This window comes from Phyllobates terribilis, unplaced genomic scaffold (assembly GCF_046119375.1).
Source record: "Phyllobates terribilis strain yellow unplaced genomic scaffold, ASM4611937v1 Scaffold_11__3_contigs__length_659146591, whole genome shotgun sequence".
In the NCBI taxonomy this organism is placed as follows: Eukaryota; Metazoa; Chordata; class Amphibia; order Anura; family Dendrobatidae; genus Phyllobates; species Phyllobates terribilis.
In genome coordinates this window covers 246,231,153-246,259,151 of record NW_027362771.1, presented here as the reverse complement: position 1 = coordinate 246,259,151, position 27,999 = coordinate 246,231,153, and the positions used below count along the sequence as shown (strand labels likewise).

The following is a 27,999-nucleotide window of genomic DNA, read 5'->3' as shown; positions in this document are numbered from 1 at the left end:
CCATTTCCGGTGACTACCTCTTGAAGCTCATCAAGAGAATGCCAAGAGTGTGCAAAGCAGTCATCAAAGCAAAAGGTGGCTACTTTTAAGAACCTAGAATATAAGACATATTTTCAGTTGTTTCTCACTTTTTTGTTAATTATATAATTCCACATGTGTTAATTCATAGTTTTGATGCCTTCAGTGTGAATGTACAATTTTCATAGTCATGAAAATACAGAAAAATATTTAAATGAGAAGGTGTGTACTGTGTGTGTGTGTGTATATATATATATATATATATATATATATATATATATATATATATATATATATATATATAATGTATATATGCAATACTATATGAAAGTTTTAAGCAGGTGTAGAAAAAAATTCTGCAAAGACTGCTTTCAAAATTAGAAGTCTTATTAGTTTATTTTTATCAATTAGCAAAACAGGAAGTGAATGCAAAAAAAGAGAAATCAAATAAATATTTGATATGACCATCCTTTTACTTCAAAACAGTTCAAAGCATCAATTCTTCAAGGTACACTTGATTACAGTTTTTCACGTAAGTCCGCAGGAAGGTTGTTCCAAACATACTGGAGAACTAACCACAGATCTGTGAATGTAGGCTTTCACAAATAATTCTGTGTCTTCATGTAATCTCAGACAGACTGGTCTGGAGCCACAAGGCTCTGTCCTGGCCCCAGTGTTCAACATTTTTTATAACTCATCAGGATAAAGTAGCTGAAGGTAAATGAAACAAATTTCGGAAGATGCAAAGCTAGGAGTGGTATCTAACACTAGAGAAGACAGAGAAAGGATTCAGAAGGATCTAGGTAAGCTTGAACAATGGGCAGCAACTAATAGAATGGTATTTAACAGGGAGAAATGAAAGATTCTACATCAGGGCAAGAAAAACAAAAATTACATCTACAGAATGGGAGGAATAGAACTGAGCAACAGCACGTGTAAAAGACTTTGGTATATTAATAGACCACAGACTCCGCATGAGTCAACTGTGTGATGCAGCAGCAAAACAGGCAAACACAGTTCTGAGATGTATTAAGAGAAGGATAGAGTCTAGATCACGTGAAGTAATTATCCCCCTCTACTCCTCCTTTGTCAGTCCTTATCTGGAAAAATGTGTCCAGTACTCAGCACGACATTTTAAAAAATACATAGAAAAATCAGAGAAGTGCTACCGGGATGGTGAGCAGACTGCAAACTATGTCCTACGAGGAACAGTTAAAGGATCTGGGAATGGTTAGCTTGCAAAAAAGAAGGCTAAGATGAGACTTAATAGCAGTCTACAAATATCTGAAGGGGTGACACAGTGTAGAGGGATCATCCTTATTCTTATTTGCATATGAAAAATGAGAAGCAATGGAATGAAATTGAAAGGGAGAAAATACAGGTTAAATATTAGAAAAAACTTTTTGACAGTGAGGCTGATCAATGAGTGAAACAGGCTGCCACAAGAGATGGCAATTTCTCCTTCAATAGAAGTCTTCAAACAGAGGCTGGGCAGACATCTGTCTGAGATGGTTTAATGAATCCTGCATTAAGCAGGGGGTTGGACATGATTATCCTGGAGGTCCCTTCTACCTCTAACATTCTATTTGATTCTATGATCTATGTTAAGGTCAGGACTCTTGAGTGCCATATCATTACTTCCAGGACTCTTTGTTGTTGTTTGCAATAAAGGTGGTACTTAATGACATTTGCTCTATGATTGTTGCAGATTAAATTTGAAGCCAATCAGACATCTCCCTGGTCAAAGTTACTGTTATTGTGAACAGTTAAGCAAGTTGAAGATGAAATGATCTCTAAAAGGGCCAAAGTTAAAGATGACACATTTCCTTTGAGTTTTAGGAAAAACTTTAAAAATTATAAAAAAGGGAAATGGGCCTATGCAAAAGTTTGGGCACCCTGCATGGTTAGTACCTAGTAGAACACCCTTTTGACCTTTTGAAAGTATCATAGCTTGTAAACACTTTTTGTAGCCAGCCAAGAGTCTTTCAATTCTTGTTTGAGGAATTTTCATCTATTCTTCCTTGGAAAATTCTTCCAGTTCTGTGAGATTCCTAGGTCGTCTTGCATGCACTGCTATTTTGAGGTCTAGACTCAGATTTTCAATGTTGTGAGGGCCATTGTATAACCTTTAGCTTTCTCCTTTTGTAGCAGTCTATTGTGGATTTTAACGTGTGTTTAGGATCATTATCCATTTGTAGAAGCCATCGTCTTTTCAACTTCAGCTTTTTTTTACTGATGCTGTTTTGTTTGTATCAATAATTTGTTAAAATTTCATTGAATCCATTCTTCCCTCTACCCATGAAATGCTCTGCATGCCATAAGCTGCAACACAACCCCAAAGCATGATTGATCCACCCCCATGCTTAATGGTTGGTGAGATATTCTTTTCCTGAAGTTCTGTGCCCTTTTTTCTCCACACATACCATTGAACACTGTGGCCAAAGAGTTCTATGTTAACCTCATTGGTCCATGGGACTTGTTTCCAAAATGCATCAGGCTTTTTTAGATGTTCTTAATTCTGACTCTGAATTTTATGGTGAGGACGCAGTAGAGGTTTTCTTCTGATGACTCTTCCATGAAGACTATATTTGTGAAGGTGTCTCTGAACAGTAGAATAATGCACCACACCTCCAGAGTCTACTAAATCTGATTTTGATTTCCTTCAAACTGCAAGTGTACCTAGCGGACTTGATGATTTGTTACTCTTTTGAAGGCTAAGGGTGAGCACAATAAATATTGATTCAATTCAAATTTCTCTTTTGTATAATGTGCTTTTTTTTATTGCTAAAAATAAATGAATAGCACTACTATCTTTCAAAGAATTCTTACTTTACCGCATTTTTCCACACTTGCTTAAAACTTTTGCACAGTTCTGTACACACATATATACAAAAAGGTTTTCTGGCTCACGTCTTAATCAGTGAATGTGGGTTGTTCATTCAGTCCTGTTTCCAAGAGCTCACTGAATTCAAGTGTGACTTTGTAATTGTATGCCAAACAAACAATTATATGAAATTAGTTCCTTCTCAAAAAATATTCCACAATCAACTGAGAGTGGTATTATTGAAAAGTATTTAGGATCCACAGCAAAACATCCATTTAATGCTGTTCTACATAAAGTTGCAGAGCAGGGTCGCTGAGTGCTGAGGTCCATGGTGCATAAAAGTTGCTAATGCTCTGCTGCACACTCAATAGATTTCCAAACTTGTTCCACCATTAACATCAGCACAAAAAAATTAGCATAGAGTTTCATGGCATGGGTTTCCATGGGCAAGCAGTTGCTTACAAGCCATACATCACCAAGCACAATACCAAGCATAAAGTGGTGTAAAGCAGGATTCCCCAACTCCAGGTCACCAACAGGTCATGTTTTCAGGATTTCCTTAGTATTGCACAGGTGATGGAATTATTGCTTGTGCAGGTGATGCAATTATCACCTTTGCAATACTAAGGAAATCCTGAAAACATGACCTGTTGGTGGGCCTTGAGGACTGGAGTTGGGGAACCCTGGTATAAAGCATGCCACTTCTGGACTCCGGTCGGTACAAACCTGTTCTGTAGAGTGAATAATCTCACTTCTTTATCTAGAAATATGATATATAATCTGGAATTGGCCAATGCCAGGAGAATGTCCCCTGACAGACTGTATTGTGCCATATTGTGCCAACTGTAGAGTTTGATGGAGGAGGCATAATTGTATGTTGCTGTTTTTCAGGAGAGATGGGGGGGGGGATAATTAGGTCTCTTAGTTCCAGTGAAAGGAAATCTTAATCCTTCAGCATGCTAAGACATTTTGGACAATAGTATGTTTCTAACTTAGTGGGAACAGCTTGAGTAAGTTTTCTGTTCCAGTATGGCAGTGCCAATGTGCACAAAACAATGGCTATTAAATTCATAGTTGGGTGAGATTGGTGTGGGAAAACTTGACTGGCCACACAGAACCCAGACATCGTGACTTAAACCCCATCAAACACTTTTGATATGAAGTAGAAAACAGATTGCGAGCCAGGTCTTTTCATCCAATATCCGTATCTAACCTCAAAGAAAATACTCTGGATGAAGGAGCAGAAATTTCCAAAAACACTCTCTAGAATCTTGTAGAGAGCCTTCCCAGGAAAGTGGAAACTTGAATAGCTGTAAAGTTTGGAACTGTGAGCCTTAGTTCTTTACCAGGAAAAATCTTTGAACAAATTAATAAACCACATGTATGCAAGTACCTTTATGAGAATCAAGTGATTAACCAGAGCCAGCATGGGTTTGTAACGGATAAGTCATGTCAGACTAACTTAATTTCATTCTATGGCAGAATAACTGACTTGGTGTGTAAGGGAAATGCAGTAGATATAGTATATCTTGACTTCAGCAAAGCATTTGACAAAGTATCTCATACCATCCTGCTGCAGATGTAGCAGTTCTCGAAATGCTCAGCCCACAATACTGATTATCAGCTTTTTCTCTACACTGTGCATAGGCAGAAAGCTCCCAATCAATGGTGGGGGCGGAGTTTTACAGAGCTCATTAATATGGAGGGCTATAATGGCATCAGGTTTACTAGTCCTATAGTAATAATCTCATGCTGATAAGTAGAAAAAAGCTGGAGCTACAATGTAAAAATTTCAATAGTGTCTTATCCAAGGATTGGTGAGAACATTTAAAGGTGCATATAGGTGCTTATCTTATGGAGTTGTGCAAGACACAACCACTGTAGAAGTATGAAATGTCAGCTGCTGCAAGCCTTGAAGATATAGATGTAAAACGGAACTGGAAAAGTATGGATTAACTGCTCTGCTGATGAATAGTAGAAGGATCCAGGAGACTGAAGAATATTCATTGCTGTTTATTTGTCAACGTGTTTCAAAGTCATCTGACTTCTTCATCAGGACAAGCCACACATACATCTCCTAATTAAAATACAATTTTTAAAATGACAGTTTAAAAATAACATACTTTATTCATTGCATTTATGTTGTTGCTTTTCATCTGCCCACTCGTATATTATTTGTAGGTCATGAAGAAGAGGCAAAGGAAAAGTGTATCTATACTTAAGGGAAACCTGTCACCAGGTTTGTCCCATATGAGGCAAGGCCACTGCCTTTCAGCTCTCATATACTGGTCTTGGTCCGGTGCCTCCTTTCTTGCGATGCTGTTCTCCTTCTGTGCTTCATGTGGATGACATGTCCAACGTCATCCACACAGTGTCTCTGACATCGCACTCCTGCGCAGGCGTACTTCTTTGCCCTGATTAGAGCAAAGTACTGCAGCGCGCATGCGCCGGGTCTCTGACCTTTTCTGGCATATGCGCACTGCAACACTTTGCTTTGCCGTCAAGAGGGCAGAGAAGTACGCCTGCACAGGAGCGAGATTGCAGGGACATTGTGTGGACGATGTAGGATGCGTCATCCACGCAAAGCACAAAAGGAGGATGGCATTGAAAGAGGAAGGGAAGGGCCGGACCAGTATGAACGACATTCATCGGACCGGACTGCCCCGCAGTTGAGTATAATAAAAGGTGTTTTTCTTGTCTTGCAGGCCGGATCGGGGGCTTATATACAGCATATTAGAATGCTGAATATGAGGGCTGAAAGGTGGTGGCCTTACCTCCTACGGGACAAACCTGGTGACAGGTTCCCTTTAATAGGAATCTGTCACCAGATTTTTTTCCAACTAATCTGAGAGCAGTATGATGTAGAAAGGGAGACCAGCAACTTGGTGTAGTTTTTATAAAATCACTGTTTTATCAGCATGAGATTTAAAATGGAGCATGAAAAACGTGGGTTAACTGCGTTGCTTTTAATTAGGGGATGTATACGCAAAACCGCATGATGATTGTACAATGGTAAATTTTTTTGTTACCTACACTGTAGCAAAACAAAAAAAATGTTAGCATTAGTGTTCACACCATTTACTTCACCACTGCCTTTTGTCATTGGGATTTGATTAATGTATTAACATCCTTTTTCATAGGCTTTCTTTTTTGTATCTTGAGCATATGTGATTTTGTAGTTGTGCCTTTAACACCCACTTACATGGTATTCATTTAACTCGCCATATATTTGCTATGTAATGCAGTAACCTCACAATATATTATCATGCAAAATACATTATATAATGTACAAATTTGACCTCACAGCTCAACACCCCCGAGACAAAATAATAAAAAGTACTCATTGTAAAATATGGTAATAGATGAATATCTGAAGGAATGGATATATTTGTGTTTTGTTTAATGGGCTTACAATTTAATGCAGAAATCTCAGTGGTGCTATTGTTAAATATAAAAGGTAGGGGAAAAACAGACATGCAAATGAGCCCGGTACGCAGAAAGAATTGAAACAATACTGGCAGTTTCTTTATTGTGTCCATTAATTAATGCCATATTACTCAGCTTCTCTGGGAAACAAGTAGAAAAGTAATTAAGATGATACATGAGGTAAGTAGTTTAGACATCAAAATGTAAAATATGTAATAATTATATTGTTAGATTGGGGTATAAGTTGTTTGTGATGGTGATAATTAATCTTCTCCGGTGTAGTACTGCATATTATTCAACCAGCTGGACTACCCTTCCAAGTAAATGGGACTAAGACACCCATTAATGTCTGTTAGCACCAGATAGAAAAGAGCAGTTTTTATACAAAGGCCCAATTATCACATTGCATTCAGGTGATAAGACCTAGGCTAGCTGTGGCAAGTCGACTCATTAGTTTTCTAAAATGTTTAATTTCCATATACCAAATTCTGCAGTTATTAAATGATGTATGTGCTCCGTTTTGCTATCTTTCGACCTTTCTCAGTATACGTGTTCTTTCCACAGTATGTGTTTTAAAGTGCGGTAGTTTACTCTTTTCCTTTTCATTTAATTTAGAAGCTTAGTTTATGCCTTCTTTCTAAATTTATTTAGAAGTTTGCTTTAGATTTTTTTTTTTACAACAAATTGCCATACAGAATTACAAAAATAATTTTTCTCCCTCCAACTTTGGGCTTTAGAGAGGGAGAATTAAAAAGAAGTCACAAAGTCTCAAGCATAAGCAGTTAAAGTGATTTCCCAGCCATATATTTGTTTAAATGTGTTTAAAATATTAAAATCTAAAAGTTAGAAAACTTTATCAAAGCTGTAAAACAAATTTGTTTATTATATCGGCCTTGGTGTCATAATTTTCCTTTGCAGGTCCATTGCATTTTTCAAGTTCATTCCCACCCCCTGTCAAAACTTGGCATGATGAAGGGGACTGGCTGATTGACTTCGTACACTAGTGTCAGCCACCCTTTCCATCATATTTGATGCTAAGACATAGAAGGTGGCTGGCTTAACTATTGAATTGATCATCCCAGCCAGCCCCCTGCAAGCAATGTCACTTGTTACTTGCTGACACGGAAAGAGGGCCAAGATCCCTGAATTGGATAATTTTCCATAACTTAACTTAAAGAACCTTTATATTTAACTTTACACCAGTAAAATTTGCCCTATTGCACAGCTGAGTTAGCATGACATATCCATTGAGATTCTCCTTGGCTGGCCAGTAGCTTCATGTAGAAGCTAGAATTGGGTAGCTCCGTTATTGGATATTTTCAGAAATGCTCTTAGCAGCAACATACACAGCAGATAGTTGTCGACCGAACAATGATTCTGCTGGCTGCTATCTCTCTCGTCTCCTGGATTACAAAGGAGCGTTCCCTCTGCCAAACTGCCAGACTCCTCAGGCAACTGCCTTTCTCAATGTAATCATAAAGATCGGCATTCTGAGAACGGACTACTTAGATGTTTTTGGGAAGAACCAGGAGGCCCCCTTACACATTAGACTGTTGACCGAGATTACCAATATCAGATGACTTTAGTCTATTGTTGCCTTTAAGCTTTTTGAGATGCCTAAAAGTAATTTATACTTGGAAACCACAGAGAACCGCAACATGGGGTAACTTCCAGACAAATACAAGCTGGCAGAACCCCTGCCTATACCAGCTTTAGAAATACTTTTCAGCTTGGTGTGGTTTTTGTTTTTCATACCAGGATATCAACTTTTGACTCTTGGCAGATGGAATAAAGGAATTTATTGTCTTTTTTTCTTAGTTGGCTATTTTAGTGTCGTATTTGCTTTTTAACGATGTCTTATAAAAAAAAAATTTAATTTAAAGCGCTATTGTATGAAGCTTATCACATAAAGTTTAACATTTTTTTTCATTGTAACCTGATGTTTATGATTGTGAAATATGAATAATCTTTATTAACTCTGACAGATGGGTTCAGTAAAAACACACTCCTAATCATAATTAATAAGTTCTGAGTAAGTCTTCTGGAAAGCTATTCATCTGTCTAGTGATCTAGTTTAACCAAACTAAAATGAAGATCGCTGTCGAGTTTTTCTTTTAGCAATTCTATTGGTCAGTGCCTCTATATACACTCCTAAACATTGAAATTGCACAACCATGAAAGTTAAGTTATAAGCCTATGCAAATCTAGGAGGCAGCAAGTGTCTCTAAGACCTGCAAATGCCACAGATTGGAGCTAGGCACCTAAAAATCTGATCACGTGGAAGAGGCATAAAAGCTAGCTTGAAAGCAGTTATTTATTTTTTTGCCACACGAAAGGCTTAAAAATTGGATCAAGTCTTGTGGGATGAGTGTGTGACACCTTCTGCTCATCAACGTACCAATTATCGCCAGTTGTCAAAAGCTGAGGGGGAGAGAATCACTAAAGGGGTTGTCTTACAAACTTATTTTCATTACAAGATCTATTGATTAAAATAGGGGTTCTTTAAACTGAGAGACCTTGGTTTATCACACCGTCAGTTCGCTACCCGCGTAGAATCAGATGTCAGCGATGCTCACCATTGCAGGTCCCAGTGGTTGAAAGAAAGACCACAAACTGAATTGGCAGCCTGAGGCTTACAAAGGCTAACCTTTGCACAGATGTATCAACAGATTAGAAGAATGACACGTAGTTGTTAATTATGTACTGCAAGTGAAATTGCACATCAAATACCAATTTGTCAAACATTGTCTGCACTAACCGTCAGAAGGCATTTGCACAACATTGGTTTAGGAGACAGATATCCAGCTACAGGTGTTCCATTGACGTCACACCTCCATTCTCAACAGCTATAATGGTGCAGAGCATGATGGCAATGGAGACTGGAAGAGAAGTCTGACTTCTGCAGCGATGAGTCCTACTTTTTTGCACACCAGTCTTGATAAAGGGGCATAGTGAAGTCTGAGGGTCCTTATTTCATTAAGAGGTACATGCCTCTTAATGACTCAGGACCCTCAGGAGAAAGGCCACAAATCTTTAAACAGTCAGTGACTGAAGTAAGATTTGTGGCATAACGTGTGCCACCGCTTGTCATGAACTTGACTAGCGGCGGTCATCATGCCCCTGTTCCCCTCAGCTTTGCCCCCTTTTTTGGAGCTTGGCGAAAATTGAGTGAAAATTTTTTGATCAATCGGGGACTTACTCTTTGATACTCTAGAATTTTTCTAATACTCTGACCAAATCTATTCTGGTTGATGTTTAGAATTATTCTGGTATTCAACTATAATACGTTCATGTACATTACAATTTAACAGATTTCTGTTGAAGTTTCCAGCTCAAAAATCCCCCAAAATTTCTGATGCTATACCATCAAATGCCTATCTAGATGTAGGGCAAAAATGTATCTCAGAATACAGTACTTGGCTGCAATTTTCACCAAATCCTCATAGTGCTCAGTCTATTGTAGAAATGTTTTTTTTCCCCTTCTCCCATGACAGCACCACCTGAGAGAGGGTATCCGCCCACCAAGGACAGGAACCTACTGAATAAAAAGGCGGTACCTCTCTTCCGCATCAGTTTTGGTTCCTGTCCTTGATGGGAGCCTCTCCAAGGTGGGAAAATTCTCACCTTAAAAACAGCCATGCTTGTAGCTCTAACTTCAGCTCGTAGGGTTAGTGATCTGCACGCACTGTCAGTTAACCATCCGTTCACCCAAGTGTGTATGGATAGAGTAATCTTAAGACCAGACCCGGCCTATCTTCCAAAAGTGGCCTCCAAATTCCATAGGACACAAGTAATTACTCTCCCTTTCTTCTATCCTGACTCTAGGGATTTGGAGGAACAAAAACTTAACACTCTAGATGTTAAGAGGGTATTAGTCCAGTATTTGGAGGTAACGAAGGCCTGGAGAAAAAGTGACGCCTTATTCATTTCATTTCAGGGGGCTAGGAAAGGGCTTAAGGTTACAAGGGGGACCATAGCTAGGTGGGTCAGGGACACCATTGGCTTAGCATACTCTTCTAGGAATCTGCCATTTCCAGAGAACCTGAAGGCCCACTCCACCAGAGCTGTATCTGCTTCCTGGGCGGAGAAAGCGGATGTGCCCATCGACATCATATGTAAGGCGGCAACTTAGTCATCCCCCGCTACATTTTACGAGCATTACCATCTTGACCTTTCCTCTTCTACTGATCTGTCCTTTGGGAGGAAGGTGTTGCAAGCGGTGATCCCTCCCTCGGGTGTCTGATCTCTCTAAATCTCTCAGGTGGTGCTGTCATGGGAGAAGGGGAAAAGATCCTAGTTACTTACTGGTAACGGGATTTTACGGAGCCCATGACAGCACCCTATTAATTCCCTCCCCTTTATCACTTATGATGTGCACTTCGTAGGGTGTTTTATTAAGAAATGTTTAGGTGGCAGTTATGTACTAACCTATTTTTCGGAGGCCCTCTCATGCTCTGAAACAAAAACTGATGCGGAAGAGAGGTACGGCCTTTTTATTCAGTAGGTTCTTGTCCTTGGTGGGCGGATACCCTCTCAGGTGGTGCTGTCATGGGCTCTGTAAAATCCCGTTGCCGGTAAGTAACTAGGATCTTTATTTTGCCAAAAAAGATCTGTTTTTTCTGGTCACAGTTTTATGCACTATTTTTCATAAATGTCCAGTTTCCTCCCAGTACTGTGTTCCCCATTATCTAAGCTGTGCATATTGTGCTATAATTGTACAAAAAAAACTTTTCTTTCCGTTTCACATTTTGGCAGGAAATGCTGCCTTTCTTGCATGTGATATAGTTTCACAAAGAAATAGCCTTGATATACAGAATGTATAATTTACTTGACATCATCTTTTTCTCATTCCTATTTTAACAGTTTAGATTGATCTAATCATCCAGTGGATATTCTGGCTTGAAAAATACACTATTATGCTGAAGTGTGGGGTGATGTGCTATAAATTACATGCTGGATCTTTCAGTATTTTGTAATGACAGTGGTTGAACAGTCTTGGGGCAGACAATAGAAAAAATAGAAAGGAAGTTTTGTAAACTAAATCCTTTTTGGATGAGTCTTGAAAAAAGGATCAAATACTAGACTGTTCGGGGCTTGGGGCTTGCTTTGTCTTCATGATGAATTATGTTATTTCTCCTATATATTGTTTAGTAAAAAAAAAAAATAAAAAAAAATTTATGTTTTTTATTTCAATAAACAGAAGTAACCACAAAAAAGTAATACAGGAAAATTAAGAACTTTCCCTCTGGCACTATTTTATTGCATTTACAACAAACTATTAAATATACAGTATATGAATAAGGATGTATAATACCCAACACATTCATTCTACTCATAGTATCAACTCTGTCATACACTGTAATTAGAGTTAGAAGCATCAGACTCCAATCCAAATACTGTAGAAAAGATTCTAGATAGGAATCTTATATTTTATTAGAGTAGATAATAACTGTATCCAATGGGACAACGGAAGGCAGTTAGGCGGTTTTGAGTTTAATAACAGCGAGTTTCTGGCATACATCATTAATGGCTTCATTAATTTCTTGGCATATTTACTGAGCAATAGTTTCTCAACAATTCCCATCCAGCTTATTACAGGGGTCCAAAGCTTTGTAAAACTGAGATGGTGGTAATATAACTGTAAACTTCGCCTCAGACGTTTTGTATATAAAGGCACAGACACTACACTTATTAGAATTATTTTCTCTTGATTTAGGCAAGACTATTGGTGGCTGACAATTCTTAAAGGGGCTGTTTATTCAGGAGCACACTGCTCCCCTGCCTCTTGCCCTCCTGCTTGCCGAGTGACAGTGCGCTCCTGATGATTGACAGTTCAGACTAGCAGCAGGGTTGCGTGGCTGCTCTTAACTGTGCTTTCCACCATTTCTAGAGACAGAGACAGCTTTGCCTCTACAGAATAAAAAGAATGCAGGCGCTCGAAAGCTGGCCAGATCCAGCGACCAGTTTCAGGGCATCTCTTGCAGACTTTATAGAAAATAAAATCTTGTAAGCACTGCGCCTAGGAGACTGGCCGCAGCTGATAGACAGCAGAGGTCACCAGTAACCTTGGCAATGAGCAGTAAGTTATAAAAATAAAAATCCCTTTTTTCCCCTAGAACAGAGTGAATTTTTAATAATCGTTAAATAGCTAAGTTGCTTGTTTAGACACATTGAAGAAGATGAGAGAGCCCTATTAGATACAGAATAAATTTTTGGAAACATATGTTTTGGATTCTTGGTGTGGCTCTGAGCTCCTCTACTTTCAAAAATGTACATTTTTTACACATTGATAATTAAATTGGAGAATTCCCTAAAATTATGTGCACTTTTTCTTTTATTAAGTACGGTAAGATCATAAATCTGGCTTCGTAAATGTGTTTCAAGTCATTATTATTTGGAGGCCTTTGTCTGAGCTATTAGAATGATGTCGTAGTTATTGTAAGACAAGATACATGTCTCTAAAATTGTATGATCAGTCCAAACAACCGCTATCCAGTAATAGCGTCCAATTTTAAACAAGTCCAAGTATGAAAGTAATAGAAGTCTATTGCCATGATTTCATTGAGTAGATTGAGATATGAAGAGCACTAAACTGCGGATCAGAAGGGTTTGATATTAAATTATATTATGCTCTCTCTTCTTGTTACAGCTTTATTCTTAGTATACAGAGCAGTGATAAATAAACTCTATGAACCATTTTTTCCTTTTCTCATTCATTCATTGTATCCAGAGCACCAACCATTCAGATACAGTGAAGCAAACTCCAGGTGTAATACAAGCAGGTTACTATATGCGTCATTGTCTGTCTGTAGAAGCCAGAGAAAAGACGTCACAGTGATCCTGCAGTATCCTAAAGAAAAGTATTGCAGTATGAATACAGCCATGTGTATGTGACCAGAAGAGAACAGACTTCTATTTCTTCTATACATTAGGATCTCTGGATTTACTTTTGTTGCTGTATAGATGCTGTCAGAAGTTAAAGGCATAATTTAAAGATCTCTAATGCAAGGCTTTGATATATATTATATTGTTTGTCCGAGGATCAAGTCATGAAGCCTCTACAGGCCCTAAGAGCAAGTCCAACCTGTGTAACGCCCTATACTTATGCATAGATAGCAGAATACAGATGCCTTTTACAGCCGCTTGTGCACAATTAAAGGGGTTATCTCATCAGGGACAGCCTCCTTTAATATATAGTCAAGGCATCAATCAGGTGATCCCAGCAAGTGGCTACTTGGCAAGGAAAGCTGTGGATAGCTAGACAATTCGGCAAGCAAATGCTCAATAGTATTACATGGTGGTCATACACATGAATATGGGGATAATTTATGTCCTCCAGAATGGAAGCTGGTACTACAGAGCATGTGATATGGAGCTGGGAGACAATCCCCTATGATGTTCAGCCGGACAAATGGTCCGGGGTTGTCTCCATAAAACAACCTCTTTTAATGGAGTGCTCACAGAGGGAGGATATACAGTATGGCATTAGCAGCACCTTATAATCACCCTGTGCTGTTAATCTGAGTTATTAAACAAGCAATTTTGCTGCTAATTTTATGACACAGAATTCTAGTTAACACCTTTTTCTTTTTCCGCCTCACCAGCTACCAAGAATGCAATGGACTTGGTGGGTTTTTAGCTTCAGGCTCTCTAGATTTTCAAATACTTTATGGAAGAACTCTTTAGACATGCTCAAATATGGGTTATGCAGTTTTAGTTTCAAAAAACATTTCCACACATTTGTAGGCAAAATCATTTTCGAGTTCCTGCTAAGATTTGTAGGACATTCCAAACAGTGTGTGCTCCTTGAAACTGAAAAGCCATCTGCTTCCATTAGTAAGATTAGGGGAGTCCAGTAATAGCACATCTATAGCCTGCAGTGTGATATGTAGCAAGTGAGAAGGATCGTATAAAAGAATGAAAAAGAATGCATGTCTACAGCAATGCTTATTCGTATCAACACCACTTGACGCAGTGTCTTACAAATGGAAGGATAGAGAGAAGAAACTATTATACTGCAGTGGAAAATTGTACTCGACTGCACCATGCATTCTGCTCTAATGTTTCTTGTGTTTGGGTTTTAGTTGTTCTTTAAGTTTTTCTTTAAGTGGCGTTCTAAGCCGCCCGCTAGACAAGGATTTATATAAGCTGTAAAATTAATTTATTCTAGTAAATGCAGATCTGTGGGATTTATAGCCATCTACATGGTACTAATGTCTCTGAAAACAAAAAGGATGTATAGATCCCGAATTCTAAATCTGTTACATAGAAAAGATAAAGGACCAATAAGTTCATGCTGTTAATTCTAGATGTATTGTAATGGTCCAGCAGAAGACAAGACTAAAACCACAGGGAACCATTTGCACAGTTTCTTCAGTGAGAAAAAAAACTGTGCCAATTCCTTTCATGGGAATCTATTTCATTAACTCAGATCTATTAATGTGTTTATGGCCTCAAGGTGATTCTGCTATATGTAAGAGAATTGCATAACTTCCTATTCCAGTCCTATGTCAAGAGCATTATTGTACAAATGCCTATATTCTGCAGAAGCAATTTTTAAGACATCCATTGAGAATTAGAAATTAATGTATCAATTGTAGTTACCTGTGTTTTAATAATTAAGTTATGCAACTCACTGCTACACTGTAGCTCTGAAAAGTGCCAGAATCTCCAAATCTTCAGCTACAAGCTGACAAGTTGAGAATCACTCTCTATCCAGCATCTAGGCTATAAAAGAGGTCGTCCTTGAAGAAAGGAAAAAGATAGATGTTGCAATATGTCGCCAACTTGTTCATTTCATGCCTAGAAGACTTGGTGCTGACTTTAAAAATCATGGCGGTCATACAAAATACTAGATGTAGTAGTTTATGATGTGGGGTGAATTCATTTTTGCATCAACTAATTTGAGTAACACTGAAGATTTTGTAATGAAAGTTATATTATTACCTTACTTTCATGTTATGGGTTAAAAAGATGTTCTATGAAACTCAGTCTTGTCAAAATTTTGGAAATTGTTCACGTGTTCAGTGAGATCTTGACTAAAATCTTGCTTTTCAAAGGGGGTGTACTCATTTAAATGAAATACCCCATTGAAATTTGAAGGGCGAGACCTGATATACAACATGAGAATGTTCACATATAGGATGCTGTTACGACTAAGAATGATTTATTTGCATCCAGAAAACTAGGACGATTTTCGTCTGTACGTCTGTATGTCTGTATTTTATGTCCGTGTACGATCCGTGTTTATACATCAACATTTTAAAATGTACATGATTAATACAGTTTCCGAGGTTAATGACAATATATCTATAAAAATCAGATGCTATATGGTTGATCCATATGGGAACCGATCTTTTTTGCTCACCCATACACCTGTACTGGTGAGTCTTATCAGACATACGGAGAAACTTGTGCATGCTGTGATTTTTTTTTTTTTTTTTTTTTGCCCTGGCTTTGTCTCATCTGAACAGCCCTATTGAATAACATTGGTCGGTATGCGGTCCCATTCTTACTCGGACAGCACACGTATAATACGCCCGTCTGAAGGAGACAGATTTTGCGCTACAGATGTAAAACATTCTCAGCATGTTCTTTATTGCTCTGGATCTACACAGAAAAGCTGTGAATAAACTCCATTAGATTTCAATAAGGCTCATCAGCATGTGGATTTACCGGCATGGCAGGACCATGGTAGAAATTGGAATCCGAGTTTCAGATTTCTGCCTAGAGCACAGTGAATTTCTTGTTCTGTACTTCGAAGTATATTGTTTCCTGATGCTTATTTAGTTCCAACTTATTCCTCAGCGCTTTTCAGAGACTGTCATCATACACATTTGCCCCTTTTTTCAGTGAGACTGACAAAGTAATGTCCACATCATTTACAAACTAGGATCATTCTTATCGGAAACCAATTACCCTATCAATATGCTTGGTGTGTGCCTGGCATTAGTGTATTTACAGTATAGCACAGGGATAACATAGATTTCATGCTGATGCGCCCATTACACAAAATTTCGGTCCCCAGTACTGCAAAATACCTCCATACTACACACAAACCAGGACTTTATTTATTGGTCTTCAACAGACTTTTTATATATTTTTATAACTTTTTGTTTTCTAATGGTAAAATGTGCTCATTGTCTGCGTTACCACTTTTTAAATGAATTTCATACTCTATCCTCACAGTAAAAATCATCAGATGATTGTTGATTAATTGCAATTAATTCGTCGTGACCCATGGTCCAGTATATTAATATTTTGACTAATTGTAATTTTTTTTGTATTCAAGAGTGTACTATTCTTTGTAAGAAAAGCATTGTTATTGCTATTCAAAATAAAGGTCACCTTTAAAGGATAAAGTAATTGAGATATCGACTTTAGCATAGCAATTCAAAGAATAACTCCATTTTCTTAGTTTATATAAAAATTAAGACTAAAGAAGTCAGACTAATGTCTCTTTTTTTCTTGAGTTTAAGCTGAACAAGACATAGTAAGATAGTGACAAGATATGGGGTAAAGGGGTCGAGGGAAGGGAAATAGCTTACTGTATGAAAATGCACAGCCATAGGTCTACCACTGGAATATGCCTGTCTTCATTTACTTACAGTTATATGAAAAAGTTTGGGCAACCCTATTAATCTTAAGCTTAATGTTTTATAAAAATTGGTGTTTTTGCAACAGCTATTTCAGTTTGATATATGTAATAACTGTTGGACACAGTAATGTTTCTGCCTTGACATGAGGTTTATTGTACTAACAGAAAATGTGCAATCTGCATTCAAACAAAATTTGACAGGTGCATAAGTATGGGCACCCTTATCATTTTCTTGTTTTAAATACTCCTACCTACTTTTTACTGACTTACTAAAGCACTTTTTTTGGTTTTGTAACCTCATTGAGCTTTGAACTTCATAGCCAGGTGTATGCAATCATGAGAAAAGCTACTTAAAGTGGCCACTTGCAAGTTGTTCTCCTGTTTGAATCTCCTCTGAAAAGTGGCATCATGGGCTCCTCAAAACAACTGTCAAATGATCTGAAAACAAAGATTATTCAACATAGTTGTTCAGGGGAAGGATACAAAAAGCTGTCTCAGAGATTTAACCTGTCAGTTTCCACTGTGAGGAACATAGTAAGGAAATGGAAGAACACAGGGACAGTTCTTGTTAAGACCAGAAGTGGCAGGCCAAGAAAAACATCAGAAAGGCAGAGAAGAAGAATGGTGAGATCAGTCAAGGACAATCCTCAGACCACCTCCAGAGAGCTGCAGCATCAACTTGCTGCAGATGGTGTCACTGTGCATCGGTCAACTATACAACTCACTTTGCACAAGGAGAAGCTGTATGGGAGAGTGATGCGAACGAAGCCGTTTCTGCAAGCACGCCACAAACAGAGTTGGCTGAGGTATGCAAAAGCACATTTGGAGAAGCCAATTTCTTTTTGGAAGAAGGTCCTGTGGACTGATGAAACCAAGATTGAGTTGTTTGGTCATACAAAAAGGCGGTATGCATGGCGGCAAAAAAACACAGCATTCCAAGAAAAACACTTGCTACCCACAGTAAAATTTGGTGGAGGTTCCATCATGCTTTGAGGCTGTGTGGCCAATGCCGGCACCGGGAATCTTGTTAAAGTTGAGGGACGCATGGATTCCACTCAGTATCAGCAGATTCTTGACAATAATGTTCAAGAATCAGTGACAAAGTTGAAGTTACGCAGGGGATGGATCTTTCAGCAAGACAATGATCCAAAACACCGCTCCAAATCTACTCAGGCATTCATGCAACGGAACAATTACAATGTTCTGGAATGGCCATCCCAGTCCCCAGACCTGAATATCATTGAACATCTGTGGGATCATTTGAAGAGGGCTGTCCATGCTCGGCGACCATCAAACCTAACTGAACTGGAATTGTTTTGTAAAGAGGAATGTTCAAAAATACCTTCATCCGGGATCCAGGAAATCATTAAAAGTTACAGGAAGCGACTAGAGGCTGTTATTTTTGCAAAAGGAGGATCTACTAAATATTAATGTCACTTTTCTGGTGAGGTGCCCATACTTATGCACCTGTCAAATTTTGTTTGAATGCAGATTGCACATTTTCTGTTAGTACATTAAACCTCATTTCAAGGCAGAAACATTACTGTGTCCAACAGTTATTACATATATCAAACTGAAATAGCTGCTGCAAAAACACCAATTTTTATAAAACATTAAGCTTAAGATTAATAGGGGTGCCCAAACTTTTTCATATAACTGTATATAGCACCAAGCAGATTCTACAGCATTTTACAAATATTGTCATCTCTATCCAGCTTGGGGCTCACAATCTAGTAACCTAGTATTTAAATGGTTAATCCCCAAAGCTATATAGCGTGTCTTTAGTTTATGCATCTTGTCTTTTGAGTTTGGGAGGAAACTGGAGTACAGGGAGAAGATATAAACTCCATGCGAGATTTTGCGTTTTGCCCATTGTAGCACGGTCTTTCAATGGTTTAGTCCTAAATCTAGGGTACCTTTTAGTTTATTCATTCTTGTTTTAACATTTGGTGAAAAGTTCCACTCAGGTTAAATCTGGAAGGGGAAATCTGTACAGAAATGAAGATGTGCTAGTTTATAAGACCCCGTTAAATATGCAGCATCCTAGATGCACAGAATTCACATCCAGCATGTATTACGAAGAAGGAAACTTCCAAAATAGAAAAGTCAGAAACTTGTAGCAGGTTGCAAATTGCATATTGGTGAATATGAAAAATAATTAAAAGTATGAAGAATTCAGCCTGAAACCTACCGCAACATTTTTTTTCCTCTGTAACCACTGACCTATTTGGAAATCACGATTCCATAGGTGTCCAAAGCTGCATAAACTGCTTTCAACAGAAAAAAAAGAAAAATGATGTTTATTATTTATTATGACTATTTATCTTTGAAAATTAAAATACAAATAAAATGTTTTCCCTGCATTCTTGTATCTTCTAGTCTGAACCCGAAGGATTTTCCCACTTCCATTTATATGTATGTGCTGCCTTTCTTGTGAGATGGAGGAAGGAGATTCTAGAAGAAAAAGATTTTCATGTAAGTGTTTCTGTTTTACTTGCTATAACATATGGATTGAAATGAGGCCACAGTTATGCGCCTATTGTGGCTATGCAGTAAATCCACTCAACAAAAGGAAGTAATTACCAACTGTAAAATGTGACAAATTGTACAGTTATACAATGTCACCTTTGGCATCACAAACTTTTCAAATACAGGTGATTTATAGTGAGATGCAGCATTCCAAACCACAATTTAAATCTGACGGTAATAGCTCTGTGAGATTACTTGAGTGAGAGTTGAGTTAAATAGAGGTGATTTATTTAAGTGTTCTGTATATGGGGCAATACAAAATTAATCTATTCTACTGTATTATTGAATAATGGGGTCCTACATGGTTTACATATAGAAAAGTAATATGTATACATGTTTTAAAATGGGAACTACAAGTTCATGACATTTCAGATTCATGATCAAATACTTGTATTTATTAGAATACAAATGTTAATCAAGATATATTAGATCAGTGGTACATGGCATCACCACAAATATCTTCTAATTGTTATATATTAAAGCAGTGTTCTCGAGTTAATTATATTGCTTTAATTAGTTAAACAGAATGAAAATAAGCAAGTTTGCAATTGACTTGCTGTTTCTATCCGCAGTCATTCTCCTACAATGAGTTATTTTATCTTTCACAGTGTAGAGCTGGTTTCCATAGTGCTTGGCCACTAGTGCCTGCCCAGACCCTTGCTGAGAGTGCATAGTAGTTACAATCCAGAAGAGGGGTTAATGTTTAAATTACCAACAATCTCTCTCCAGCCATTGATTTTTATACTGCTGTTAGCTGCTTACCTCCCTCACCCTACCTCCCTCTAAGGTTCTGACAAGCTGCTGTTATAAATCTTGCAAAATCACCAGCCTGCAGCTTTCAGAGCAGGTCTCCTAATCACAGCTCTCACTGTCTGAGTTGTTTGCTTGTTCTAATGCCCTGTTATCTCTATATGTAAACACAGTGATAGCAGTGTAGACTCAAACAAAATACTGAACATGTCCTGATCTTGTATAGTTCTACTAATAGTACAGGTCGTTTTGTCACTAGAATTGTCACTCAAAGAGGAATGCCTGGCCCTGCCAGAAACCAGGAAGTAAGGAAACTTCAAGGACACTACATTGCTCAAGAGACAAATTGAGAATACCCCTTTAAGGAGGAAATTAATTAGTAAAGACCACATATATATTTCTATCTCATATATGTCATATTTATTAGAGCGTAAACTGATTGAAGTTGGATTATCTTATCAACATCGTCTTTAAAGGTGAGCAGTTCCACCAGTTGTGAGACATTGTACCTTTATTGAAGTAACTTCTCCAGCATAAGGTGATGTGCTGCCAAAGCATAATCTGGAATACAAAATAAAAGCATGAGTGGACTAGGATAGGAGTATAACTTTCAACATGTCCCTGATAATATCCTCGAAACCTAAAAACTATATAGATAATTTTGTTCGCAAGAAAATGCATTGGGCAAAGTAAACTCATGAAGAATGCAATGGGAAATCCATTTTAGAAGTTTTTCATGCTGATTAATGCCTTAATGAAGAGGTTGTGAGGTATAAAAAGAATAGGTGTTTGGTAAACGACAGAACAACCTCCCATTCTTTCTACTCATGTCTACTCCAGATAAACTTTCTTGTCATGAATCTGAAGGAGTCTTGAAATTTTTGTGGTAAACAGAGTGTGGAAGAAATGAACCCCTTTGCGACCACATCACGTAAACTTACATCATATGTTTACAGCGGGTTTATGATGCAGGCTCAGGAACTGAGCCCACACTATACCTGGAATATTCCATCTGTGTTCCATAGCCAGCATATACCCTTAACAGCAGCAGCCAGAGCTGGCTACAATTGGGAAATATGTAACCATTTAAGTACTGCTGTGAATCACAGATAGCAACATTTAAATTGCTATGATGCTGATGTGAGCTTGCTCTGGCGCCCATTAACCCCTTTGCAATGCGATTGCGTGAATTGCCAATGGGTTATCATAGCAACTGGGGGTTTACTGAAGTCTCCTATGGTTGTCATGTAGATCTGCCTCTGAAGCCCAGTCTGTAGCTGGGCTTTATAGGAGAAAGTTTAACTGTTGTTAGATTGCAGCTGGACAGGTCGTGGACGGGAGGTATGTGTCCCTGAGGTACAAAGCCTCAGTGATGTAGGACCCGGAGAAGCAGGCTCCAGCACACATAATGCTGAGAGGTATTTAATGGGTCCACTTTGGCCATTAAGTGGGCGTTGGACACTTTGAGGTATTACCTGTTAGGTAGAAGGTTCAGGTTAGTGTTGGACCATGCCCCACTGAGGTGGATGCAAGAGAAGAAGGGGAACAATGCCGAGTAACTAGGTGGTTCCTAGCAGGATTTTAGTTTTCAGGTGGATCATAGGCCTGGGAAACAACATGGCAATGCAGATGCCCTATCAAGGCTCTATTGTATGTTGGCTGAAGGTGTCAAGCCCTCTAGCTTTTGGCAGAGGGGGGGGTATGTAAGGTTGCAGCTAAACAGGTCGTGGACGGGAGGTATGTGTCCTTGAGGTACCAAGCCTCGGTGATGTAGGACCTGGAGAAGCAGGCTCCCGCACACACAGTGCTGAGAGGTATTTAATGATCCTGGATTATGGGGCCGGATTTTACGAGCAGCTGAAAGAGCTGGGTGGGATTGGCTGCTCACTTACCTCCAGTCCAGGTTTTGAAATGTCCTGATTTAAGGCACTTGGGTCTGTCCCAGTCTGTGTGTCTGTGTGAGCAGACCTTGTATGTGCTGCTCAGACCCTTTTGAAGGCAGAGAAAAGCACTTCATTTAAACGGCTAAAGCCGTGCTGTATATGGACTTATTCTTTTGAGCTTTTGTTCAGTTATACCTTTTTGAACCTGAAAGAGGCTGTTATATTTTGTTTCTTGACTGGTTTATGCAAATTGTCTCTTCAGAGAGGAAGACGACTAGAAGTCTAGTGCCACCTACCAGAAGTAGCAATCCTAAAAGTCAATAGTGACCCTTTAATAAGCCTTATCACATGACTTAGGATAAAAGCAAATACCAGAAACTCAATTTGCAGACACTGTGTTTCAGGGTACTACCCCTCATCAGTGCAAAGTGCGAGTTCTGGTTTGGCTGGATGAGAAGCGTCAGACCGGTATTTAGGGGTAATACTTCTCCTTGTTGAGAGCGACGTGTTAAGCACATCAGGTGAGGAGACTTTTGGACTTTTAAAGCCACAATGATCCTCTGGTAAATATGCAAATTGTCTCTTCAGGGGCAGTACCCAGAGGAGCATTGCTGCTTTAAAAGTCTCCTCACCTGACGTGCTTAACACTTGACTCTCCACAAGGAGAAATATTACTCCTAGATACCTGACTGGTTTATGGACACTTAATAAAGCACCAGTTTGTTTGAACCTGCGAACTGCATCCCTGTGTGTGAACCAGCGTCTACCACAGAGCCGATCCCTCACACTGTATACAACAATACTTTAGTATTGCATTATATAGCATAAGCAATCAACTGATCACAGATTCAAGTTCCCTAAGGGAACTAAGAACTAAAGTAACCATTAAAAACAAAAATTTAAAAATAATCTTAAAATTGTCTCTCCTTTGGCTATTTAGCGAATAAAGAAATAAGTCTGTAACCGAAGAAATTATCAAGTTTTCTAATTATTTTAACTGTATGTAAAACGCTGGGAAAAAAATGTTGAAACGCAAGACCTGTTATTTTTTTTTAGTCTATACACACCACACATATGCAAAAAAAAAAGGATCAAGGCTTATATACACCAAGCTCTCACACAGATCTGTTGCGGGGAAAAAAAGTTACAAAGTTCTGAATTTGTTTTGACCACTAAAATTATAAACGGTGGCTTGCGAATATTCACCCCTCTTGGCTTTTTACCTATTTTGTTACATTACAACCTGTGTATAAATATTTTTTTAATCCAATTTGTGTGTGATGCATCAGCACTAAATAGTCTAAGTTGGTGAAGTGAGAAAAATATAGGCATAAATTACATTTATGCGATCAAATAACTGCAAATTGGCGTGTGCATATGTATTCACCACTTTTGTGATGAAAACCCTAAAAATTTCTGATGCAAGTAATTACCTTCATAAGTCCCATGTTTAGTAAAAGGAAGTCCACCTGTGTGCAATCTAAGTGTCACATGGTTGGTCAGTGTATACACACCTTTTCTGAAAGGCCACAGAGGCTGCAACATCATTAAGCAAGAGGCACCACTAACCAAACAACACCATAAAGACCAAGGAGATCTCCAAACAAGTCAGGGACAAAGTTGTTGAGAAGTACGAGTCAGGGTTGGGTTATTTAAAAAAAAAAAATAAAAAAAAAAAAAATAAAAATATCCCAATCTCTGATGATCCCCCAGAGCACCATCAAATCCATTATCATCAAATGGAAAGAGCATCAAAATATGGTATTGCTGTACTCATGTTAACCTGAATAATCATACTGCCAGGTAAATTTTACCGTATAATGAATGCTGTAAGCACAAAATCCAAAAAACAATGGCAGACTTGTGTACTTTTCACCATTTTACCACTCTTAAGATTTTTTCCCCGTTTTTTTGTACATTACATGGTGATGTGAACGGTGTCATTTAAAACTACAAGTCGGAACATGAAAATTAAATCCTCTTATGGCTATGTTGATTAACAAATAAAAAACTTCTGGCTCTTCGAAGAATGGTATTAAAATACGAAAGCGCAAAAATTAGAAATTTCACGTTCGTGAAAACTTTGAATAAACCACACAATAAATTGACCAGTTACCGACATACACTGTATATGTATGGTGCAAGTGGGGAGAGGGTGTATGGAGCTGTCAAAGAGGCTGAGCCTGCCCCATTCCCGGCAGATGATGGCAGTGTTATTGTTATGCGCTTCGCAGTGGGGACACACCAAGTCCGGCACCAAACCAGCAAAGGCACAGCCATAGACGCACTTGGCACAAGCTGCCCATCTAGGCCAGCCCGTGAGGGCCGTGAATACTCTTCACACAGCTCCCAATAAATGGAAGGGGGACTTTGGCAGAGCCTTCTCAGGCTGATGCCTAGTCGAGGACCAGGTGAGTACCTCTGCCAAATGCCACCCCCCCACAACATGAAAGTTTGGCCGCTAGTGGTTTGCTTGCTTGCCATGGGGTTGCTGTGTTGAAATCCAGACTGTGTGGGCGCTTCAAAAGACACTGTCATTTTTACTATATGCTGCAATATAATTGACGCAGTTGCAATACATAGACTAAAAATTACATATCCACAACTGTTGCACGGTTATCCAGCCTCGTTGATAACTCTTTTCCAACACTCTGTAAGCAATCCATCCATCAGCTCCACGTCCTCAGTCATAGATCCTATCCCTCCGGCATCCTTCCATCAACTCCCACTAAAACATGTCCCTTCTCCCTCTGTTGGCTCAGCCCCCTCCCAGGTCAGATGTGATGACACCCTCCCCCTTAATCATTTTCTGTTTGCTGAAACAGGAGCCTTCATCTGAGACTCTATGTAAGACCCCCTGTGGTGAAAGCTCCAGTGTGTCTACAATCAACACTCACACGATGAGATTATTCACTGTTGGAACAATGGTTAGAGACTCCTGAGATACAGATGAGATTAACGGAATGCTGGACATTTTACAAGTGAATCTAGTGTACACACTGACAAGCAAGCAGAACTATATAAAATATAACAAGTAAATCTCTAATAAAACATAATAATAATATTGACGAAACTGGTGCTCCGTGATGAGAAAGTGTCATAGTCTTTAGTAAGTGGGCAGATCCTCACAGTAAGTGTTGCTGCATCCATAAAATACTGATATATAAAATTAACCCGATTGATAATAAAAAAAAAAAATAAATTGAAACTACAATATTGCATTTTTTGGTTAACAAAACTGTGCACAAAATGCAATAAGAAATGATCAAAATGTTGCATGTATCTCAAAATGTTATCAACAAAAACATGAGCTCACACGCAAAAAACAAGCCCTCATACAGTTCCATTAACAAAAAAATAAAAAAGTTACAGGTCTCAGAAACTGGCAGCAGAAACAAAAAAAAAATTCTTTCAAATGTAAAAAAAATGCACATCCAAAATAATAATAAAAAATGATGGACAAGTTTGATATTGTCATAATTGTGCTCATATTTCAAAAAATTTTAATGATTGCGATTTTTTTGCAATTTCACTGCATTTGGAATGTTTTTCATGTTTTCCAATATATTGTATGGGAAAATGGTGTCATTCAAAACTACAACTTGTCCCACAAAAATCAAGACCTCATTTGGCTATGCCGGTGGAAAAATAAAAATGTTATGGCTGTTGGAAGAAGGAAAGGGAAGAATGAAAGTGCAAGCAAAAAAAAAAACATCCAACAGTCCTTAAAGCTTCAAACTTTTGATCAATTGTCTGCAAATGATGAAAATAATGCACTTTGTGGAGTTCTTAGGACTAGACTTGTGACTGCTACAAATTATGACGAGTGAGTGACGATTTGAAATGGGAATCCATGGAATTAGTAAAGACGGGGAGTAATATTGAGAACTGATTAGCTATTAAAAGTAGCACGCCTGTAATACATTTTTTTTTTTTACACAAAAGTATTTAATATCACATTTATTTTTCTTGAAACAGAACTACACCACATATTTTGCTGTACGTAAGTTTAAAATAAAAATAGGTGAAGAAATTATATAGCATCATCACTTGACATGGATGTGTATATCATCATCATTAGGACTAAAGGCCCTCATATGTATAATTTGGCTGAACCCCCTAATTGCACTGGGACCAGACTACCATTTATATAGAGCCACCTGACTGTTCCCTGAAAGATGATGTTGGGAAAAGAATTGGGCATGTTTACTTTCCATCCCATTCTCCTTAAACTTCTGCTACCAAGAGGATATGGAAGTGACTCTCTTTTCATTTAGAACCCTTGTACTCACAACTGGATTTTTTTTGCACAAACAAAGATAGATTGCATGATACTTGGCTATAAGCCAGATGTCAAACTACAAATACTCCTTTGACCTACAACCACTCCTCTCAAAGTCTATCATGGTGCAGGGAAAGACTGCATTGGAGGCTGGAATGGAGATCTATCCTCTAAGTCCCGCCTTTGTCGTGGACGTAGTGACAGCTGGAGATTGGTCTAGAAACCATATGGGCAACTTTATGAAGAGGCCTTCACAAGGTAATGTCACACCTATCAAACTCCCAGAATCATGGAGTGGGGTGGCATAGTCTATGGTAGCCAAACCCATCTAGTCTTCATGTCAGGTACATTAACAGCTCACCACTACATTGACATGGTCATGGAACTAGTTGTATGGCCATTTCTCCAAAATGTCCAGGAGCTCTTATTCAACCTGACAACGCCAGACCACATTTTGCTGATGCTACTGTGAGTAACTTGCATGGCCTAAGCGTGCTACAATGGCCTGCAGGATCTCCGGACTCGATCACATCTCAGACATCATTAGTTGGCAATTGCAGAGTAAGCTGCCAGCAGCGGATTTTGATGATTTGCATGCCAAAGTACTTGCATCATGGCAGAACACTCCTCAGACAACCATTAATAACCTCGTTGATAGCCTGTCAGGTTGGGTGAATACATGTATCTCTGTGCATGGTGCTGTTGAGGAATGTATTTGAAAACTTAAAAAATCTTCGATAAAACAGAATATCTTTTTAAGCAATAAGATAGGTGAGAAATATCAGCAGACTTTGCTTCTTTCTATTTGCCATTTTGTAAAGGCTTCCTGTAGTCTTGGCTTACTTTGCATATGTCTCCTATAGGTTATAAAGTTATATTCCAAAACAAAATTTATTCCAAGAGTAGTTGTGCTTTAGAGCATCGCTTAGCTGTACAGCCAGTGTAGTAACTTATTTTTTATTGAGCTTAGTGCAGCATCTGCTGTGCCTGTCAGAACAGGTTTGGGATATGGCTGAACATTTATATGTACACAGCTTTACCTTTGCAGCACTTTGCAATTGTGGCTTGTGTTTTCTTTTTCTTTTCTTGCACTAATACAGTAATAGCGAGTGGATTTCGTGCACTGAAGCTAACATTTTATAGGAGGCTCTGACTTTGTTCTAGAAATTGAGATCTCGAAAGTAGCGATGGCCAAAAATGTGTTTGGTTTAATTAGTATTTAAATCATATGCCATTTCACCCTTCTCTGTTTTATGCGTGTATTAGCAATATTCTGGTATCTCTTAGCAAAATCACAGTAATAAAGTGCTTCTTATTTAATTGCTGACCTCAATCAAGGGAACATGTTCATTTTAAAGTCTTATTCACATAATAAATGGTAAAGATGTAGTTTGAATTTAGTTTGTGCTGTAAATTGTAACCATGCGTATTAATTGTATTATTGAAGGATACTGCACATGTCTTGCATTGCCACTGTGGTGGCTCTAATAACACTAGAAGCAAAAGAAACCCTTTAGTCAAGCACTAGTAAGTGATATCTGAACCCAGTACTTGGAAAGATAATGGGGGTCATGTATCCAGTGTCCTAAGGCGCAAAACTGGAGTAATTGCATCAGAAAATATAATGGATATTTGTATACCGTTTCCTAGCATTTTACTACTAACATTTGTTACCCATGACATTGACAGC

At 38.4% G+C, this 27,999-nt stretch overlaps 1 protein-coding gene across 1 annotated transcript in view; it reads left to right on the top strand.

Annotated features, from left to right (window-relative positions):
- The window catches only part of TBC1D22A (TBC1 domain family member 22A), a 585,912-nt gene that overhangs the window by 437,058 nt on the left and 120,855 nt on the right, over positions 1 to 27,999 (top strand). The window contains exon 12 of the mRNA XM_073652139.1: positions 19,245 to 19,340. Within this exon, the coding sequence (XP_073508240.1) occupies positions 19,245 to 19,340 (96 nt within the window). The remainder of the gene's footprint in view (positions 1 to 19,244; positions 19,341 to 27,999) is intronic.